The sequence below is a fragment of the Lathamus discolor genome, chromosome 4 (assembly GCF_037157495.1).
Source record: "Lathamus discolor isolate bLatDis1 chromosome 4, bLatDis1.hap1, whole genome shotgun sequence".
Lineage (NCBI taxonomy): Eukaryota > Metazoa > Chordata > Aves > Psittaciformes > Psittacidae > Lathamus > Lathamus discolor.
The window spans coordinates 104,957,540-104,973,712 of record NC_088887.1 but is presented as its reverse complement, the minus strand read 5'-3'; the positions used below and the strand labels follow the sequence as shown (position 1 = coordinate 104,973,712).

Below are 16,173 nucleotides of genomic sequence, written 5' to 3'. Positions count from 1 at the left end.
TGAGGTTTACTTTAAAACCTTAAAAAATGGTAGCTTTCATGATTTTAGTTTCTTTACTGAGATGATTAACCTTGTCAGGTACAAAGAGTCATGATGTTCATCTGTACCAAGTTTGGGGTTTGGAAACTGAAGTGCCATTTACGTGTGTTCTGTTGCCTTTGTGGCAGGTGGAAATAGTTTAATTTGTTTAGCCATGCTTGTGTATTATCTTAACCCAAAGAGAAGAAAAACTTTCCAAATTATGTCCTCCCTATTATGAGTAAAGAGTAGGAAGTTCCTCCTTAGTTGCTTCTTTCCCATGTATTCTGAAAGGATATAGTTGAAATGAGTGTGGAATTAATATTTGATTTTAGAAAATACTTTCTTTAATGAGAAGTATAAAGTTTCCCTCATACCTGTCAAGTTTACCATGAAAGAATAATGGCTTTACAGCTGCGTTATGCTGCTTGTAAATTTAAATTCTGGAGCAGCCAGTTATTAATTCCTGTGCTCTTACTTACAGCTCCTTAACCTGTCAGCTGTGTAATATAGTAATTAGCCAGTTGTTTCAGCCCTGTTTTGGCTAAATGTTACAATACTTATAAAGTGATTGTTCTCAATAGTGAAATAACTCTAAATATAGTCACATTATAAAAAGACGTGATGCACTTTGGAACTCCTCTAAAATTGTGTTTCTTACATTATTGTAGGCCTGCTCTGGTAAGTGAAGCATTTTAACAAACTTCTAATGTACTTTCCATTACATGTAACATTGAATACAAAACAACGATATTTGAAGATTTCTGTTACAGAATCCTGATCTGTGCATGGTGAATTTATAGGTAGGCAAGTATAGGATTTAGAAGAGCGTATATACACTTAGTTATTAATGTATATACCGTGTTTTATTTTCCAGTTCTTCAATCAAGTCCTCATGCTTGGTAAAACATCCATTAGTGACCTGTCAGAGCACGTATTCGACTTAATTCTGGAGTTGTACAATATTGACAGTCACCTTCTGCTTTCTGTTTTACCCCAGCTTGAATTCAAACTTAAGGTAAACACTTCTTGTCCCTCCTGTATATTTGGAATGTGTGTGCTTTGGCTGTTAATGATTCTTATAATTATTTTATTTATTTATTTATTTATTGAAAATTTCATCAAATTATTTGGCATATAAAATGAATACTTATATGTAAAACATATCTTTGCACTGTTTAAAGGAAAACTCATCAAAGCCCTCAAAAAGAATAATTTACTTTCAGATGTATGAACCTACAGTGCATAGAATCATAGAATAGTTAGGGTTGGAAAGGACCTCAAGATCATCTAGTTCCAACCCCCCTGCCATAGGCAGGGACACCTCCCACTAAACCATCCCACACAAGGCTTCATCCAACCTGTCCTTGAACACCGCCAGGGATGGAGCACTCACAACCTCCCTGGGCAACCGATTCCAGTGCCTCACCACCCTCACAGGAAAAAATTTCCTCCTTATCTCCAATTTAAACTTCCTCTGTTTTAAGTTTTAACCCATTACCCTTTGTCCGGTCACTACAGTCCCTGACGAAGTGTCCCTCCCCAGCGTCTCTATAGGCCCCCTTCAGGTACTGGAAGGCTGCTATTAGGTCCCTACGCAGCCTTCTCTTCTCCAGGCTGAACAGCCCCAACTTCCTCAGCCTGTCTTCATACGGGAGGTGCTCCAGTCCCCTGATCATACTCGTGGGCCTCTTCTGGACTTGTTCCAGCAGTTCCATGTCCTTTTTATGTTGAGGACACCAGAACTGCACACAATACTCCAGGTGAGGTCTCACAAGAGCAGAGCAGAGGGGCAGGATCACCTCTTTCGACCTGCTGGTCACGCTCCTTTTGATGCAGCGCAGGATACAGTTGGCTTTCTGGGCTGTGAGCGCACACTGAAACCAGCTCCTGTTAAGTTTCTCACTGACCAATACCCTCAAGTCCTTCTCTGCAGAGCTGCTCTGAATCTCTTCTCTGCCCAACCTGTAGCTGTGCCTGGGATTGCTCCGACCCAGGTGTAGGGCCTTGCACTTATCATGGTTAAACTTCATAAGACTGGTCTCCAGCCGGACATCGAGCCATTGACCACAACTCTTTGTGTGCGGCCATCCAGCCAGTTCTTTATCCACCGAGTGGTCCGTCCATCAAATTGATATCTCTCCAATTTAGAGAGAAGGATGTTGTGTGGGACAGTGTCAAACACTTTGCACAAGTCCTGGTAGATGACATCAACTGCTTTACCCTTATCCATCAATTCTGTAGCCCCATCATAGAAGGCCACCAAAATGGTCAGGCAGGATTTCCCCTTAGTGAAGCCATGCTGGCTGTCACCAAGCGCCTTGTTGTTTTTCATGTGCCTTAGCATGCCATCCAGGAGAATGTGCTCCAAGATTTTACCAGGCACAGAGGTGAGACTGACTGGTCTGTAATTCCCCGGGTCTTCCATTTTCCCCTTCTTGAAAATGGGGGTTATATTTCCCTTTTTCCAGTTGTGGGGAACTTCACCTGACTGCCATGATTTTTCAAATGTGATGGCCAGTGGCTTAGCAACTTCATTCGCCAGCTCCTTCAGACCCGGGGATGGATTCCATCAGGTCCCACAGACTTGTGCGCGTTCAGATTTTGAAGATGGTCTTGAACCAGATCCTCTCCTACAGTGGGCCCAAGGTCTTCATTCTCACAGTCCCTGCATCTGCCTTCTAAGAACTGGGTGGTGCAGTCAGAGCCTTTGCCAGTGAAGACCGAGGCACAGAAGTCATTCAGAACCTCAGCCTGCTCCAAATCCTGTGTAGCCAGTTCTCCCGAAAGCTTCCTCAGGGGGCCTGTTTTGTCCCTAGTCTGTTTTTTGTTTGCTACGTACCTGTAGAATCCCTTTCTGTTATCTTTCACATCCCTGGCTAGGTTTAATTCTAACTGGGCCTTAGCCTTCCTAACCTGGTCCCTAGCTTCCCAGACAACATCCCTGTACTCTACCCAGGCCGCCTGTCCTTGCTTCCATTTTTTATAAGCCTGTTTTTTCCTTTGAATTTTCCTCAGCAGCTACTTATCCATCCAAGGAGGTCTCATGGCCCTCCTGCCGCACTTCCTTCTAGTTGGGATGCAGCACTCCTGAGCTTGTAGCAGATGATCCTTGAATATCAACCAAGAGTCTTGGGCCCCCCTGCCCTCCAGGGCTATATCCCATGGAACCTTACTAAGCAGGCTCCTGAAGAGGCCAAAGTCTGCTCTCTTAAAGTCCAGGGCAGTGAGCTTGCTGCACGCTCTCCTCACTGTGCTGGGGATCTCAAATTCGGCCATCTCGTGATCACTGCATCCAAGGCTGCCCTGGAGTACCACATTCTCAACAAGCCCTTCCCTGTTGGTGAGCACAAGGTCAAGCATGGCACCTGTCCTTGTCGGCTCCTCTATTACTTGCAGAAGGAAGTTGTCTTCCACACAGTCGAGGAACCTCCTGGATTGCTTGTGCCATGCAGTGCCATTGTTCCAACAGATGTCAGGGTGGTTGAAGTCCCCCATGAGAACAAGGGCCTGCGAGCGTGAGGCTGTTCCTATCTGTCTGTAGAGTGCTTCATCCACAGGTTCTCCTTGATCAGGCGGCCTGTAACAGATTCCCACAGTAATGTGTCCCACAGCTGTTTTCCCTTTAACCCGGACCCACAAACTCTCTGTAAACTGCTCACCTGTTCCCAGACAGAGTTCCATACTCTCCAGCCTATCCCTAACATAAAGGGCAACTCCCCCTCCCTGCCTGCCAGGCCTGTCCTTTCTAAAGAGCCTGTAACCTTCCATTCCAACACTCCAGTCATAGGAGCCATCCCACCATGTTTCTGTGATGCCTATTATATCATACTCCCGTAGATGTGCACACATCTCTAATTCCTCTTGTTTGTTCCCCATGCTACGGGCGTTTGTATAGAGGCATCTGAGACGAGCTCCAATTGAAGCCGGCTCGTTGGCTGGAGCAGCTGGAATGTCTCTACATTGCTCCGAGCATTTATTATAGGTGCTGGCAACTGACTGGGTGTGTTGGGATGGAGTGATGCCCCCCTCCCCCAACACATCTAGTATAAAGCCTCCTTGACCAGCCTGGCAAGCCTCCTACCAAAACTGTTCTTCCCCTTCTTTACCAGAGCAGCTCCACCAGCCCCCAGTAGATCTGGCCTACTAACTTCAGTCCTATGTTCAAGACACCCAAACCCCTGACTATGACACCACCCTTTTAACCATCTATTCACCTGGCCAATCCTCCTAGCTTTTTCTTGGTCTTCCCCTGTGTCCTGGAGAATTGACGAAAAGACTATCTGAGCACCGGAGCCCCTAACCACCTCTCCCAGGGCTCTGTAGTCTTTCTTTATGGTCCCCAGTCTCCTACTACCTATATCTCTAGCACCCACATGGATTACCAGGAGCAGGTAATAGTCCGTGGAACTTACTAGAGCAGGCAGTATTTCTGTAACATCCCTGATCCGTGCCCCTGGTAGGCAGCACACCTCCCTCGAGACGGGGTCTGGCCGACAGGCGAGTGCTTCCGTCCCTTTCAAAGTGGAGTCCCCTATTACTACAACCCGCCGCTTTTCCTTTGTAGCGCCAGTAGAGATCTTTACCTGTGCATAATCCGGCTGTTTGTGGTGCAAGTTTGTTTCCTCGTTAGTCTCCTGCAGGGCAGCAAAGCGGTTCTGCGTGGGGACAACAGATTTAGGAGGAAGCTCCTTGCTTTTAATTGTCCTTTTCCTTCTTCTTTTGTTATTTTTTCTTTGTCACCAGTTCCCAGCTTACCGGGTTGGTGGCCTCCTTCTTTCCTTCATGAGCTGGAGGGGAAGCTTGAGGCCCCTGCACAGTTTGGGGCTGGAGCTGCTTGCTCCAGCTTCCTCTCAGCTACCCTGACATCTTGAAGCCCGCTAATAGCATTCCGCAGCTCAGCCACCTGCTGCAGGAGGGCCTCCACCAGGGAGCACCGAGTGCAGCCCCTTCCCTCACAAGCCCAGTGCAGGCACCCTCTACACCCCGAGCTCTGCCCTGCAGCCTCCCCTCTCATCTGCTCTGTCTGGGTGCCTACGCTGGGCACCACCGGGGCAGCCAGAGCAGAGCTCCCAGCGCGGGCCCTGGCCATACGACGGGTGCTCACCATCCCGCTCGCCTGCCTGCGCGAACGGCCACGCAAACTGTCTCGTCCTGCCTCATCCCGCTCTGTTCGCCGCGCTCCTGGTCGCTCGGGCTCCCTGGGGCAGGTTTTTACCCACTCAGGGCTGGTGCCGCTGCTCCTGGCTCCGCCCCCTGTGAGTCCCTGCTCACGTCCGCGGAGCTGCCGGCTCCTGGGCAGGTCCTGTCGAGAACTTGAAGCTCCTCGGCAGCTCTGGCCGCTCTGAGTTGAGGCTCCTGGACGCTGATCTCTCCCCCGCTCCGGTGTTAAAGGCGTTCTCCCTCTCTCAAGCTACTCACCTCAGCAATTCAATACATATATATACATGCATACATATGTTTGGGTTTTGGTTGATGTGGGGTTTTTTTGTTTGGTTGTTTTTGCCTTGCTTCTTTCAAGCAGTAACTTGATTTTTTTGATGACTTGAGAATCTGACCTGTGTTATTCCTTGGTTTACTGTACTATTTATTGTGAAGGTCTTTCACTATATTGAAAGTACCTTGTGCTGCTAACTGCACAGAGAAACTACATCTGTTCAGAATAGGGGAAAAGATGGGCTCCATGTTAGTGGAAACTGATGTACTGATAAATTTGTTCAAATAGAAGGCCCGTGAAATGTCTAAACAGAGCATTGGACTCAATAAATGTGTGTTGTAGTCATTGCTGTGCAATGACTTTTATGATTTTCAGGCTTATTTCTTATGTCTGAAAGATAGCTCGTGCTAGCTATCTCTTTTAGTAGTTATTTTTCTCTGACTTCTGTCATGGTTTAAACCGATCCACACAGCTTGTCCACTCACTCCCTGCCTTCTTTCCCTCCCTCTACTGGCGGAGGGACGGAGAGGAGAATCAAAAAGAATGCAACTCCCATGGGTTGAGATAAGAACAGTTTAGTAACTAAGGTATACCACAAACCATTACTGCTACCACCAATAATAACTTGCCCCACTCCCCCAGCCAAGCACCGACTGATACCTCATCCAACTCTGCAGTCCCTAGCCCTTCCAGGTAACTCCCAGTTAAATCCCGGGCATAACGTGCTGTGGTATGGAATACCTCTTTGGCTAGTTTGGGTCAGGTGTCCTGTTTCTGCTTCCTCCCAGCTTTCCCTCCTCTCTGGCAGACCATGAGGCTCAGAAAGTCCTTGGTCAGACTAAAACATTTGTGTTATCAGCTCTGTTCCCAGGCCAAAAGTCAAAACACAGCCCTGCACCAGCTACTAAGGAGAAAAATAACTGCTACTGCTGAACCCAGGACAACTTCAAACCATTTCAGAGTGTCTCGATCACTTGGAAGAAATTCATGTAACAGCTCATACTCCCTTTATTCTGCACTACTTCTATTCTCTTTGTCATTCCACAGGGTTTCTGTGGAAGTGGGGAATTTGATTAGTTTTTTATTACAAAGTTTGAAAGTGATCTGTTACTAAATGTGAGGGCTAGTGTGTGGTAGGCCACTTGTAAAATTGCATGTATTTTTGAGGACAGATTTTAGGTTTGTAGAACATTTGGTCTATTCTCAGTGCAGTATTCATTATCATAGTGGCTTGTTCATAGAGTCATAGAATAGTTAGGTTTGGAAAGGACCTCAAGATCATCTAGTTCCAACCCCCCTGCCATGGGCAGGGACACCTCCCACTAAACCATCCCACACAAGGCTTCATCCAACCTGGCCTTGAACACTGCCAGGGATGGAGCACTCACAACCTCCCTGGGCAACCTATTCCTGTGCCTCACCACCCTAACAGGAAAGAACTTCCTCCTTATCTCCAACCTAACTTCCCCTATTTAAGTTTTAACCCATTATCCCTTATCCTGTCACTACAGTCCCTGACGAAGAGTCCTTCCCCAGCATCCCTATAGGCCCCCTTCAGGTACTGGAAGGCTGCTATGAGGTCTCCATGCAGCCTTCTCTTCTCCAGGCTGAACAGCCCCAACTTTCTCAGCCTGTCTTCATAGGGGAGGTGCTGTTGTTTAAGGACCTTAAGATAATTTAGTTCCAACCCCCTATGCCTATTATTTTTTCACTAATGTTGCTTGGCAGGCGCAATACAATTGTTGGTCTGGTTGCGTGTTAATGGTTTTATCCTTTCATTCATATTTCCAAAAGAAGGATTCAATTTACTGCTTTTTGTCTAATTCTTAAAAATAGACCTTTGCAGCCTTTAATTTCTGTTCTTACAGATGGTGAACAATTATCATTCTCACTCCAATAAAAACAGTACTTCTGTAGCCAATGCTGTTGTTCAAAAGATTTAATCTTAACTGCTGCCACATCCTTTATTCCGGCCCCATCCCCCCCAGCCATAATTGCAGTAACCTTTCCATCTTTAGGTCCATTTAAAAACTGCAGGTTCTTGAATTGTCTTCCTCCTCTTTCATTAACTCTTGCATTCCACTCCTTCAAACTTTTTTGTATCCTATCTTACCATTGGAAACAGAAAGTTTAGTAGCTTGATGCTGTCAGCCTTTTTTCTTTCAACAACTTCTAGTCTCTTCCTTCAGCGAGGTGATTTCAGCGCTAAACGTTTCCATGTTTTCTTTTATACTGTTTAATTTACAACACCTTTTTTCTTTTTCTTTTCTTTTTTTTATCTTTCTCCATTTTTACATTTCTGTTCTTTGTTTAGTATACTCTTTGATGAGCATGTGTTTTGTTGCTTTTGTCTCCTTGATCCTTAGTTTAGTTTTCTCCTTGAGGTCTTGAACCTGAGGGTAAGGGTTCAGGTTTGGGGATTGTAAGATCCAGTGAACAGTGTTTCCAATAGACATGTATGTATTTATAGTTACCTTCTTATTGCTCTTTCTCATCTTCTGTTGATGTCGTGTTGAATGGAGTACAGTCTGTAGCTATTCTAAGACCATGGCGTGGCTTCTGCTTGAATTATTTTGTTACTTCAGGTGTGTGTTTTTGAGGCCTCGAGTTGTAAGACAAATAATATATGTCTGTTTTGTCCGTTTGGCTGTCAAATGTAGTTTGACCTATCTTTTACGGGGGGGGGGGGAAAAAGAAAAAAGGAAAAAAGAAATGCCTCCATTTGGAATAGGATAATCCTAGTTTAAATTTTGAAATAATAGAACAGGCTGCTCAGGGAAGCTGTGGATGCCCCATTCTCGGAAGTGATGAAGGCCAAGTATTGGGTGGGGCTTTGAGCAAGTGGTCTAGTGAAATGTGTTGCTGCCTGTGGTAGGGGGGTTGGAACTAGGTGATTTTTAAAGGTCCCTTCTAACCCAAACTGTGTTATGGTTCTAAATGAGTTGAGAGGTCTGTAAGATCCTTCTGTGGTTAAAATAGTATCTTGAAGATGAATGTTCTGAAAGACTAATGAAATATGGTCAGACTATGTTTATTCTGAAATCAACACAAATTCGTTCTTTATGCAGACCTGCCAGTGATGATCAAATACTTTCCACTCCAATAATAGTCATGGCTTTATTCAAAACAGCAGCAGCTAGTGTCAAGCATTTTTAATTGAGATCTAGGTAAATTGCATGTTAGCATGTTAAGAGGAGAGTATGAATTCAGTGAAACTGAGAGTGCTTATAGTAGAAGGCAACTAATGTTTTGCTGCTTTGGATGAAAAGAAACCAGACAGCAGTATCCCTGTTAGCTTTGGTGAAGCCTTGGATCAGTTGCCTGGTAAAGGAGAAAAATACACTTGGCAGTCCAAGTGAAATAGCAGAGAGAGTAGGTGGGTTTTTTGAATAAAGGTCAGTTAATGATACAATAACCATGAACTTCGGTGAGCTCTGCATATCGTTCATAGCTTGACTAGATGACTTTGGCTTTTCTGGATTTGGTACATAGCATTTCATAGAATTATAGAACGACTTGAGTTGGAAGAGACCTTTATCTACCATCTAGTTCCAACCCCCTTGCATGCGAGAGAACGCCTTCCACTAGACCAGGTTGCTCAAAGCCCTGTCCAACTTGGCCTTGAACACTTCTAGGGATGGGGCAGCCATGGCTCCTCGGGGCAACCTTTTCCAGTGCCTCACCCTCAATGATTTTTTTACTAATGTCTAATCTCAGTCTTTGCTCTTCCAGTTTAAAGCCATTCTGCCTTGTCCTGTCACTACATGCCCTTGTAAAAAGCACCTCTCCAGCTTTCTTGCAGCCTTCCTTTAGGTATTGGAAGGCTGCTCTAAGGTCTCCTTGGTGCCTTCTCTTCTCCAGGGTGAAAAACCCCAGCTCTCAGCCTGTCTTCGTAGGAGAGGCGTTCCAGATCCCTGATCATCTTTGTAGCCCTCTGTGAGATTATATCCAAGAGCTGTTTCAGACAAAGGTGTGATTGTAAAAGTCAATTATTTTGGGGGCAAATACTCAAATAAAACTTATGGGGTAGTGTGACAGTTACTGATTTCCAGGATCTCATATTGCTACTTTGCTGCTAAAGAGGTTTGTATTGCTCTTAAAGCAGATGATGTTAAAGAAAAGCTGTGGCTGTCTCAACTGTGGCGTTGTCAGTTTTGAGGAGTGAAGATGTATCCAAATGATCTCATCTGGAATGCTTTGAACATATGGAAGTTGGACATTTGATGTGTGCTTTTCAAAGACAAATGGAGTAATTGCTCTCTGTTTTTCTGGGAACATGCATGTTCTTTATAATGGTTTCAAAAGCAGTAAATAAAAAAAAAAAAAATTGGCCAGATGAAGCAGACTCATAGTAGACATATCCAATCAAGATTCCAAGTGTTCTGGCTCAATTTAAAGTGGATGTTTTAAAAAAAAAACAATGTTCAGGTCAAACTTGGCAAGTTCTGTGGGCCAGAACTCAGTACTTCTGATCATTTCAGTGAAATTTAAAAGAAATGAATTAATTTCTTAAAGCATTTTTCTTTTGTTTGCTGTAGTTCGAGCCATTTTTGTCCAAGAGCTGTTCTTTTTAAATTCTTTTGACGTCTGAAAAGTCTCTTTGCCGGTGGAGAATGATAAATGGTTACTTTCGTATGGATGATAAATAACTATTTTTTATTTTATTTTATTTTTTTTTTGTTGGCCTTGTCATGTAGAGAGCAATGAAGGTCAGCTCAGTAGGGCTCAGGATTTCAAAATAAATTGGGAAATAACAGTTCGGCCTCTGTACAAGAGAAGAATTATGTGATGTGGGGTTTCCAAAAGCAAATATTGCAGAACTTCATTACTGATAACCTGAGAAAGATTTCTTCACTTTTCAGAGTTGCCATTTGGCAACAGAATGGGAAGTTACTAGCCAAACAAGAGAAGATAGGAATTCCTGGAAGAATAATAGTGATTTGATAATGATATGTGATAAGACTTTGAAGGGTTGTCCTTGAGATGCTCATATCTGTATGTTCTAATGGTATATATATTTTGCTTCCTGTTACTGAGCCCTTAAAGAAAAATACAGTTTAGTTCATTTTTACTGTCTTCCTTTTTACTTGAGATGCATCAAGGAGACACATGTTCTGGTCCTCGAGCCATGTGATTACTGATGAATCCTGTTCGTTGAATGGGATGAGTCTGTTTACACTGAGGGAAACATTTTTGGTGATGCTTTTTCTACCAAAAGCAAAGTGCTCATTCACATCAATTAATTGATTAATTGATTTCTGTCTGAGAACAGACTGAAATCTCAAGTCTGTTGGATGTACTCCTGTTTCATGAGTGCAAGGGCTACCATGCTCATTTGCATAAATTCTAGTTAAAGTGAACAGGAGGGAAAAAAGCCCAAAGGTGTTCTTGATCATAGAATCATAGAATAGTTAGGGTTGGAAAGGACCTCAAGATCATCTAGTTCCAACCCCCCTGCCATGGACAGGGACACCTCACACTAAACCATCCCACACAAGGCTTCATCCAATCTGGCCTTGAACACCGCCAGGGATGGAGCACTCACAACCTCCCTGGGCAACCGATTCCAGTGTCTCACCACCCTAACAGGAAAGAATTTCCTCCTTATCTCCAATCTAAACTTCCCCTGTTTAAGTTTGAACCCATTACCCCTTGTCCTGTCACTACAGTCCCTGACGAAGAGTCCCTCCCCAGCATCCCTATAGGCCCCCTTCAGATACTGGAAGGCTGCTATGAGGTCTCCACGCAGCCTTCTCTTCTCCAGGCTGAACAGCCCCAACTTCCTCAGCCTGTCTTCATAGGGGAGGTGCTCCAGTCCCCTGAGATCTTGATTGTTCTGATGCTGGGGACCTTCCCCTGTTCTTGGAGGCTGCTGAAAGGTCTTGGTATCCTTAAGTTGTTCTTCCAGGGATTGTTCTCATATTTCATCCTGACTTTAGGGTACTCAGTCTCACAATGTAAGTGCTGGGCATTTCTCTGATAGTGATCCTGTTGCTCTAAACTGGTTCTTCCTGGTATCAGCAACTTTTCTACTGGTTGTATTCTGTATGTGAACCAGAATTTCCACATAATGTTGTACTTTTTTGCTTTTAAACTCTTTGTGGCATGTTTTGAAGATGAAGTGGTGGTGGTTTTCCCCCTACAAACTAGGTGGGCGATCTTCGGAGCCTTCCAATTGGTTGGGCTGATAGGAGTTTGAGGACATGAACAAACATTTGTGTCTGTGACTCATTACCTGACAGGATCCAGATTCGTGCTCTCCATCTCCCTGAACTTGCCTTCTTTGTGGCAGTAAGCCTCTTGGTTTTTCTTTATGGGATCAGGGTCTTATGGAAGATTGTCTTTTTGAGTGTGGGGAAAAACGCAAGGGTTTTCTTGTCAGTGGCTAAATTTTTGACAATGTATAGAGGGATTAAGAAACACTTAGTATGGAGGTTGTGAGAGAGCATAGGTGCCTCAGTAACACTGTTGCACAAATTTACTGTTTTGGATCTAAAACAATGTGGCCACCTAGTGTACAAGCACCTTGTCGTTAGGTGCAACCAGTGACCATGCAGTTTGGTCAGGATGCCAGGTCATTTTAACTGCTGTGAGAATTGTATGTGTTGGCTTGGCTGAAGAATGAAAGGTTACTGGCAGCGCTGGTGTTTTCTGAAATGTGCAGCTTTTGTGTGCTTTACTCCTTTAGGTGCTTTTTTTGTCCTGTGTATCACAAGAATCTTTTTAGTATGTTCGGCCAGAATTGAAGTGCAGTCAGGTGTGTGCTGCCATGTCACAAACAGAAGAGGACATACTAGTTATCCTTTTGGGTCTCGCTGGGATGGAGTTAATTTTCTTTGTAACATCCTGTATGGTACTGTACTTCACATTTGTGGCTAAAACGGAGTTATTGTCACACTAATGATTTGGCTGTTGGTGAATAGTGCTTCCATAGGTAAAGGCTTTCTTCCCCACCACAAGTAGGCTGAGGCAGGGCAGGAGGTTGAAAGGTGACACGTGCTCAGCAATAAAAGGTCAGGGAAAGGAGGAGGCAAGGGGGGCGTATGTTTGTGCTCATAATGTTTGTCTTCCCAAGCAAGCGCTATACTCTCTGAGACCTGCTTTCTAGGAACTGGTAGGGTGTAGTGAATGAATTCCTCTCTTTGCTTTACTTGTGCATGCAGCTTTTCCTTTACCTATTAAACTGTTATTATCTTGATCCATGAACATTTTAATCTTCCTTCTATTTTCTCCAGTTCCACTCTCTTCACAGGAGAGGAAAGTGAGAGAGAGGCTGGGTGGATGTTTGACTTGTGGCTGGGGTCAACCCATCACACCTTTATAGATCTTTGTAAAGAAAAAGCTCCTATGTTCTCATGTGGCAGAAAAGGAGTATTGTTAAACTGTAACTCTTGGAGAGCTGTGTCAGATCATGGTTGCTTCTAACTGGTAATTATTTTTTAACTGAATTTTGGAAAGGAATCTGAGGGCTTAGCAGGAGAATGTGCCCTGAAATTCATTTAGCTTAACCCTCTTCTGTGAGAGTCAGTCATTTGTGTCTGACATTGGCATCTTAAGGTGGTGTGTTTAGAGACCTAGTGTTGACACAGAAGCGCTACTGGTGCAGGAGGGAACAGAGGTAAGAATGTATTGTTGTGTAGGTCAGCTTGTAAAGGAAACTGATATTCTTTCATTCAAATTTCGTATTTGAATTTTAGAAATTTGTGTTACTGAGGGTGAATACCATTCATTGTATGTTTAGGTGAATTGAAAGCTCATGAATAGAGTATTTAGGAAATAGCCATAACAGGTTTTACATCTTTATTTTACCATCTGACTAAGACAATATAATGTAATGAATAAAATCAATAAAATGTTGACTTCTATTATTGTAGAGCTGCCTTTCTTTCTGGATATGGTAGTTAAAATTCCTGGCAAGTTTCAGGTCATGTGTCCACTTCTACTCTCAAATCCTCCCCAGATCCTCAGTGGTGCCTCTGCTTTTGGACTTGGTACTGATAACAATCTGACCAACTTCAGCTGCTATTTGTGACCCTAATATGTAGGCAGAAGGGCAGCTGCCTGTGTGTTGGGAGCATGTATGGGAAACTGAAAAAATATCACTGAGAGGCTGCAGCAGTGATGTATTAATTTAATAAGAGGGACAGGTTGATTTTTGTTACCTTCAGGAGTTCTGTGTAAGAATGCTTCAAGGAGACCAGCGTTTGGGCACAAATTTAGAAAGTTGCAAATTCTCTTCATCCACAGCCATAAATATTCATTGTTTCTACAAGCGGGACTAGAAATGTAGTAGGTTGTCTTATAGTTAGCTAATAAGTGACAGCTTCTTCTGTGGCCAGTTCATTAAGGATATTGTATGGATTTTGGTAGGGTTTTATTTGTTGTGTGTTGGGATTTGTTTGTTGGGGTTTTTTTTAACCTTTTTTAATCTTTTTTTTCCCCTCTATTTCTGGCTGTGAAATCAAGTAGTTGAATGTTTAGGGTGCTACTGACCCCTTCACCCCACTTTTTCCCCACCTTCTTGTGTGTCTTCCTCTGGATCTGTATTGGTTACCTAGGGAAATTCAGAGATGCTTAATGTTAATGTTGTGTTGGTTTAATAGGAGTTGATGGGATGTGAATAATGGAGACTAATATAGGCTTAAAAAAAATAATAAAATCTTAACCATGAGGGCACAGAATATGACTTTGTAGTATAAAGGACACAAGCTGAAACTTATTGAGGAAAAGAAGTATAATTTATTGCAGATTAAGAGAAGGAGTTTGAAAATGGCTTTCAGTAATGTCAACCTGAATTTTATTTGGAAATATTAGTCAAATAGTAATGGATTTACTTTTAGTGCTGTTAATACTAGCATGTATTTGGAAGAATTAGTCTTTTGTAATGCCGGATGTCAGTGTTTAAGGCTTCTTCATCCTTAACTTGTCTCTCTCTGTTTAAAGATTTTACAAATGCTTTTACTGTTTCTAGGGAGCTGAACTAAAAGGACATACTAGCAAACTTTTCAGCCCATTTATGGTATTGAGTCAGATAGGAGGAATAGTTGGTCTTTAAGGCTGTGATGTCATATTAGAGAGCTCTGTCAGCTACACTGTGCTGTTATTTCTTTTTTACATTAAAAAAGTGATGTTGAACTAACTAGAATGTCAGAAATAGTAGAAAAGAACAATATTTTAAACAGTCCTTGTCTTTATTACTAGAAAAATGCTGAAATAATGAGGTGATTAGTATCTAGCTATGACTAATTTTAGCTACTCCCTTTCCAAAGAAATGTTGCAGCCAGTTATCTTTCTTTTTAATAAGCAAAAGAAAATCGATGAGCAGCAAGTTCATGCTAATTGCACAAGCATTAGCACGTATATCCAAAGTATGTTTTAAGCTTCAAATGCTGTGTGTTGTACTAAACAAGTGTAATGCGAACCAGCGATAATGAAAATATACTGGGAAGTGCCTTGTTTTATCTCTGTTAGTGCTAATTTTAAATATGAAAGGGAGGTATCTGTTGTAACTCAGTATTTTTAGATGCAGGCTTAAATACAGGACCAGAACCTGTGCATCTTGGATCTTCTCTATAAATTGGTTTTCTGAATGCAGACAAATGTAGTGTTAGTTTTGCGGGTTTTGTGTTGCGCTTGAATTGTGTAAGCTTGTACAGGAACATACCAAATTTCCTAACAGAATCACTAATTTGTAAATGAGGGTTAAACAGATGTGTGCACCTGTGTACTTTTCATATTTTTCACCAGGCTTTGTCCACATTAGGTTTTTTCCTTTACACTGTTTTTAATTTTCAGCTGCTGTTATTGTTTTGTCTTTTCCCAGTAATAGCAAAAGGTTTTTGTCTGGATGTACGCATTTCTACACAAGAAAAGTCTATTAATCTGCATTCTGATATTTCTAGAAGTGTATAAGTGTATTGGTGTAAAATCTATACAAAACAGAATTCTGGTGGGTTTGGTTGTGGTTTTTTTTTGTTTTTGTTGGTTTGAGTTGTTTTGGTTTGTTTGGTGTTTTTTTTGTCTGTGTGGGGGGATTTGGGGCTTTTGGTTGTGTGTTTCTGGTTTTTATTGGGGTTTGGGGGGGTTGTGGGCTTTTTTGGTGTTGTTTGGTTTTATAATTTTACTTTTTAATTAAAAAAAAATGTGTTCAATTTCTAGAGCAATGACAATGAAGAACGCCTGCAGGTTGTAAAACTGCTAGCAAAAATGTTTGGGGCAAAGGATTCAGAGTTGGCTTCTCAAAACAAACCACTTTGGCAGTGCTACCTGGGGAGGTATGTGTTGGTTTAATTCCCTTCCTTAGGAAGAAGAAACATTCAATGAAGTATAATTAAACCTTTTAAGTGATACACCTAAGTGAGTTCCCTCCTGCTGGTTTATCTGAAATCTGACACATAATGCTAAAGCGATTATTATACGTAAATCTTCTGCATCTGTGATTCTGCAGAGGAAACAATTACAAATCATTCCTCTTTAGTTCTCTTTTTTCCTTTCCCCAATTATCTTTATTGCAATTGTCAAGCAAAAGGAATATTTCTTCATAAGTGAAACTATTCAATAATGGATTAATTCTAAAACAGCATCAAATGACATTTGCAGTATCCGGTGATACTGCAACTTGTTTTGAGGCTTTTATGTTACAGTATTTGTGTATTGGTTTCAATTTTTTAATGGTAGGAGTGCCTTTAAGGAGGTTTGTAGTATTTAAATTTGTGTGG

The 16,173-nt window shown here is 42.5% G+C and overlaps 1 protein-coding gene across 4 annotated transcripts in view; it reads left to right on the top strand.

Moving 5' to 3' along the window:
- The window catches only part of PDS5B (PDS5 cohesin associated factor B), a 117,191-nt gene that overhangs the window by 38,918 nt on the left and 62,100 nt on the right, over nucleotides 1-16,173 (top strand). For all 4 annotated transcript variants that reach the window (XR_010612436.1, XM_065678409.1, XM_065678407.1 and 1 more), the window contains exons 8-9: nucleotides 896-1,036; nucleotides 15,614-15,729. Coding sequence is in view for 3 of the 4 variants with exons in the window: in XM_065678409.1 (XP_065534481.1) it covers nucleotides 896-1,036; nucleotides 15,614-15,729 (257 nt within the window). In the remaining variant the exon portion in view is untranslated. The remainder of the gene's footprint in view (nucleotides 1-895; nucleotides 1,037-15,613; nucleotides 15,730-16,173) is intronic.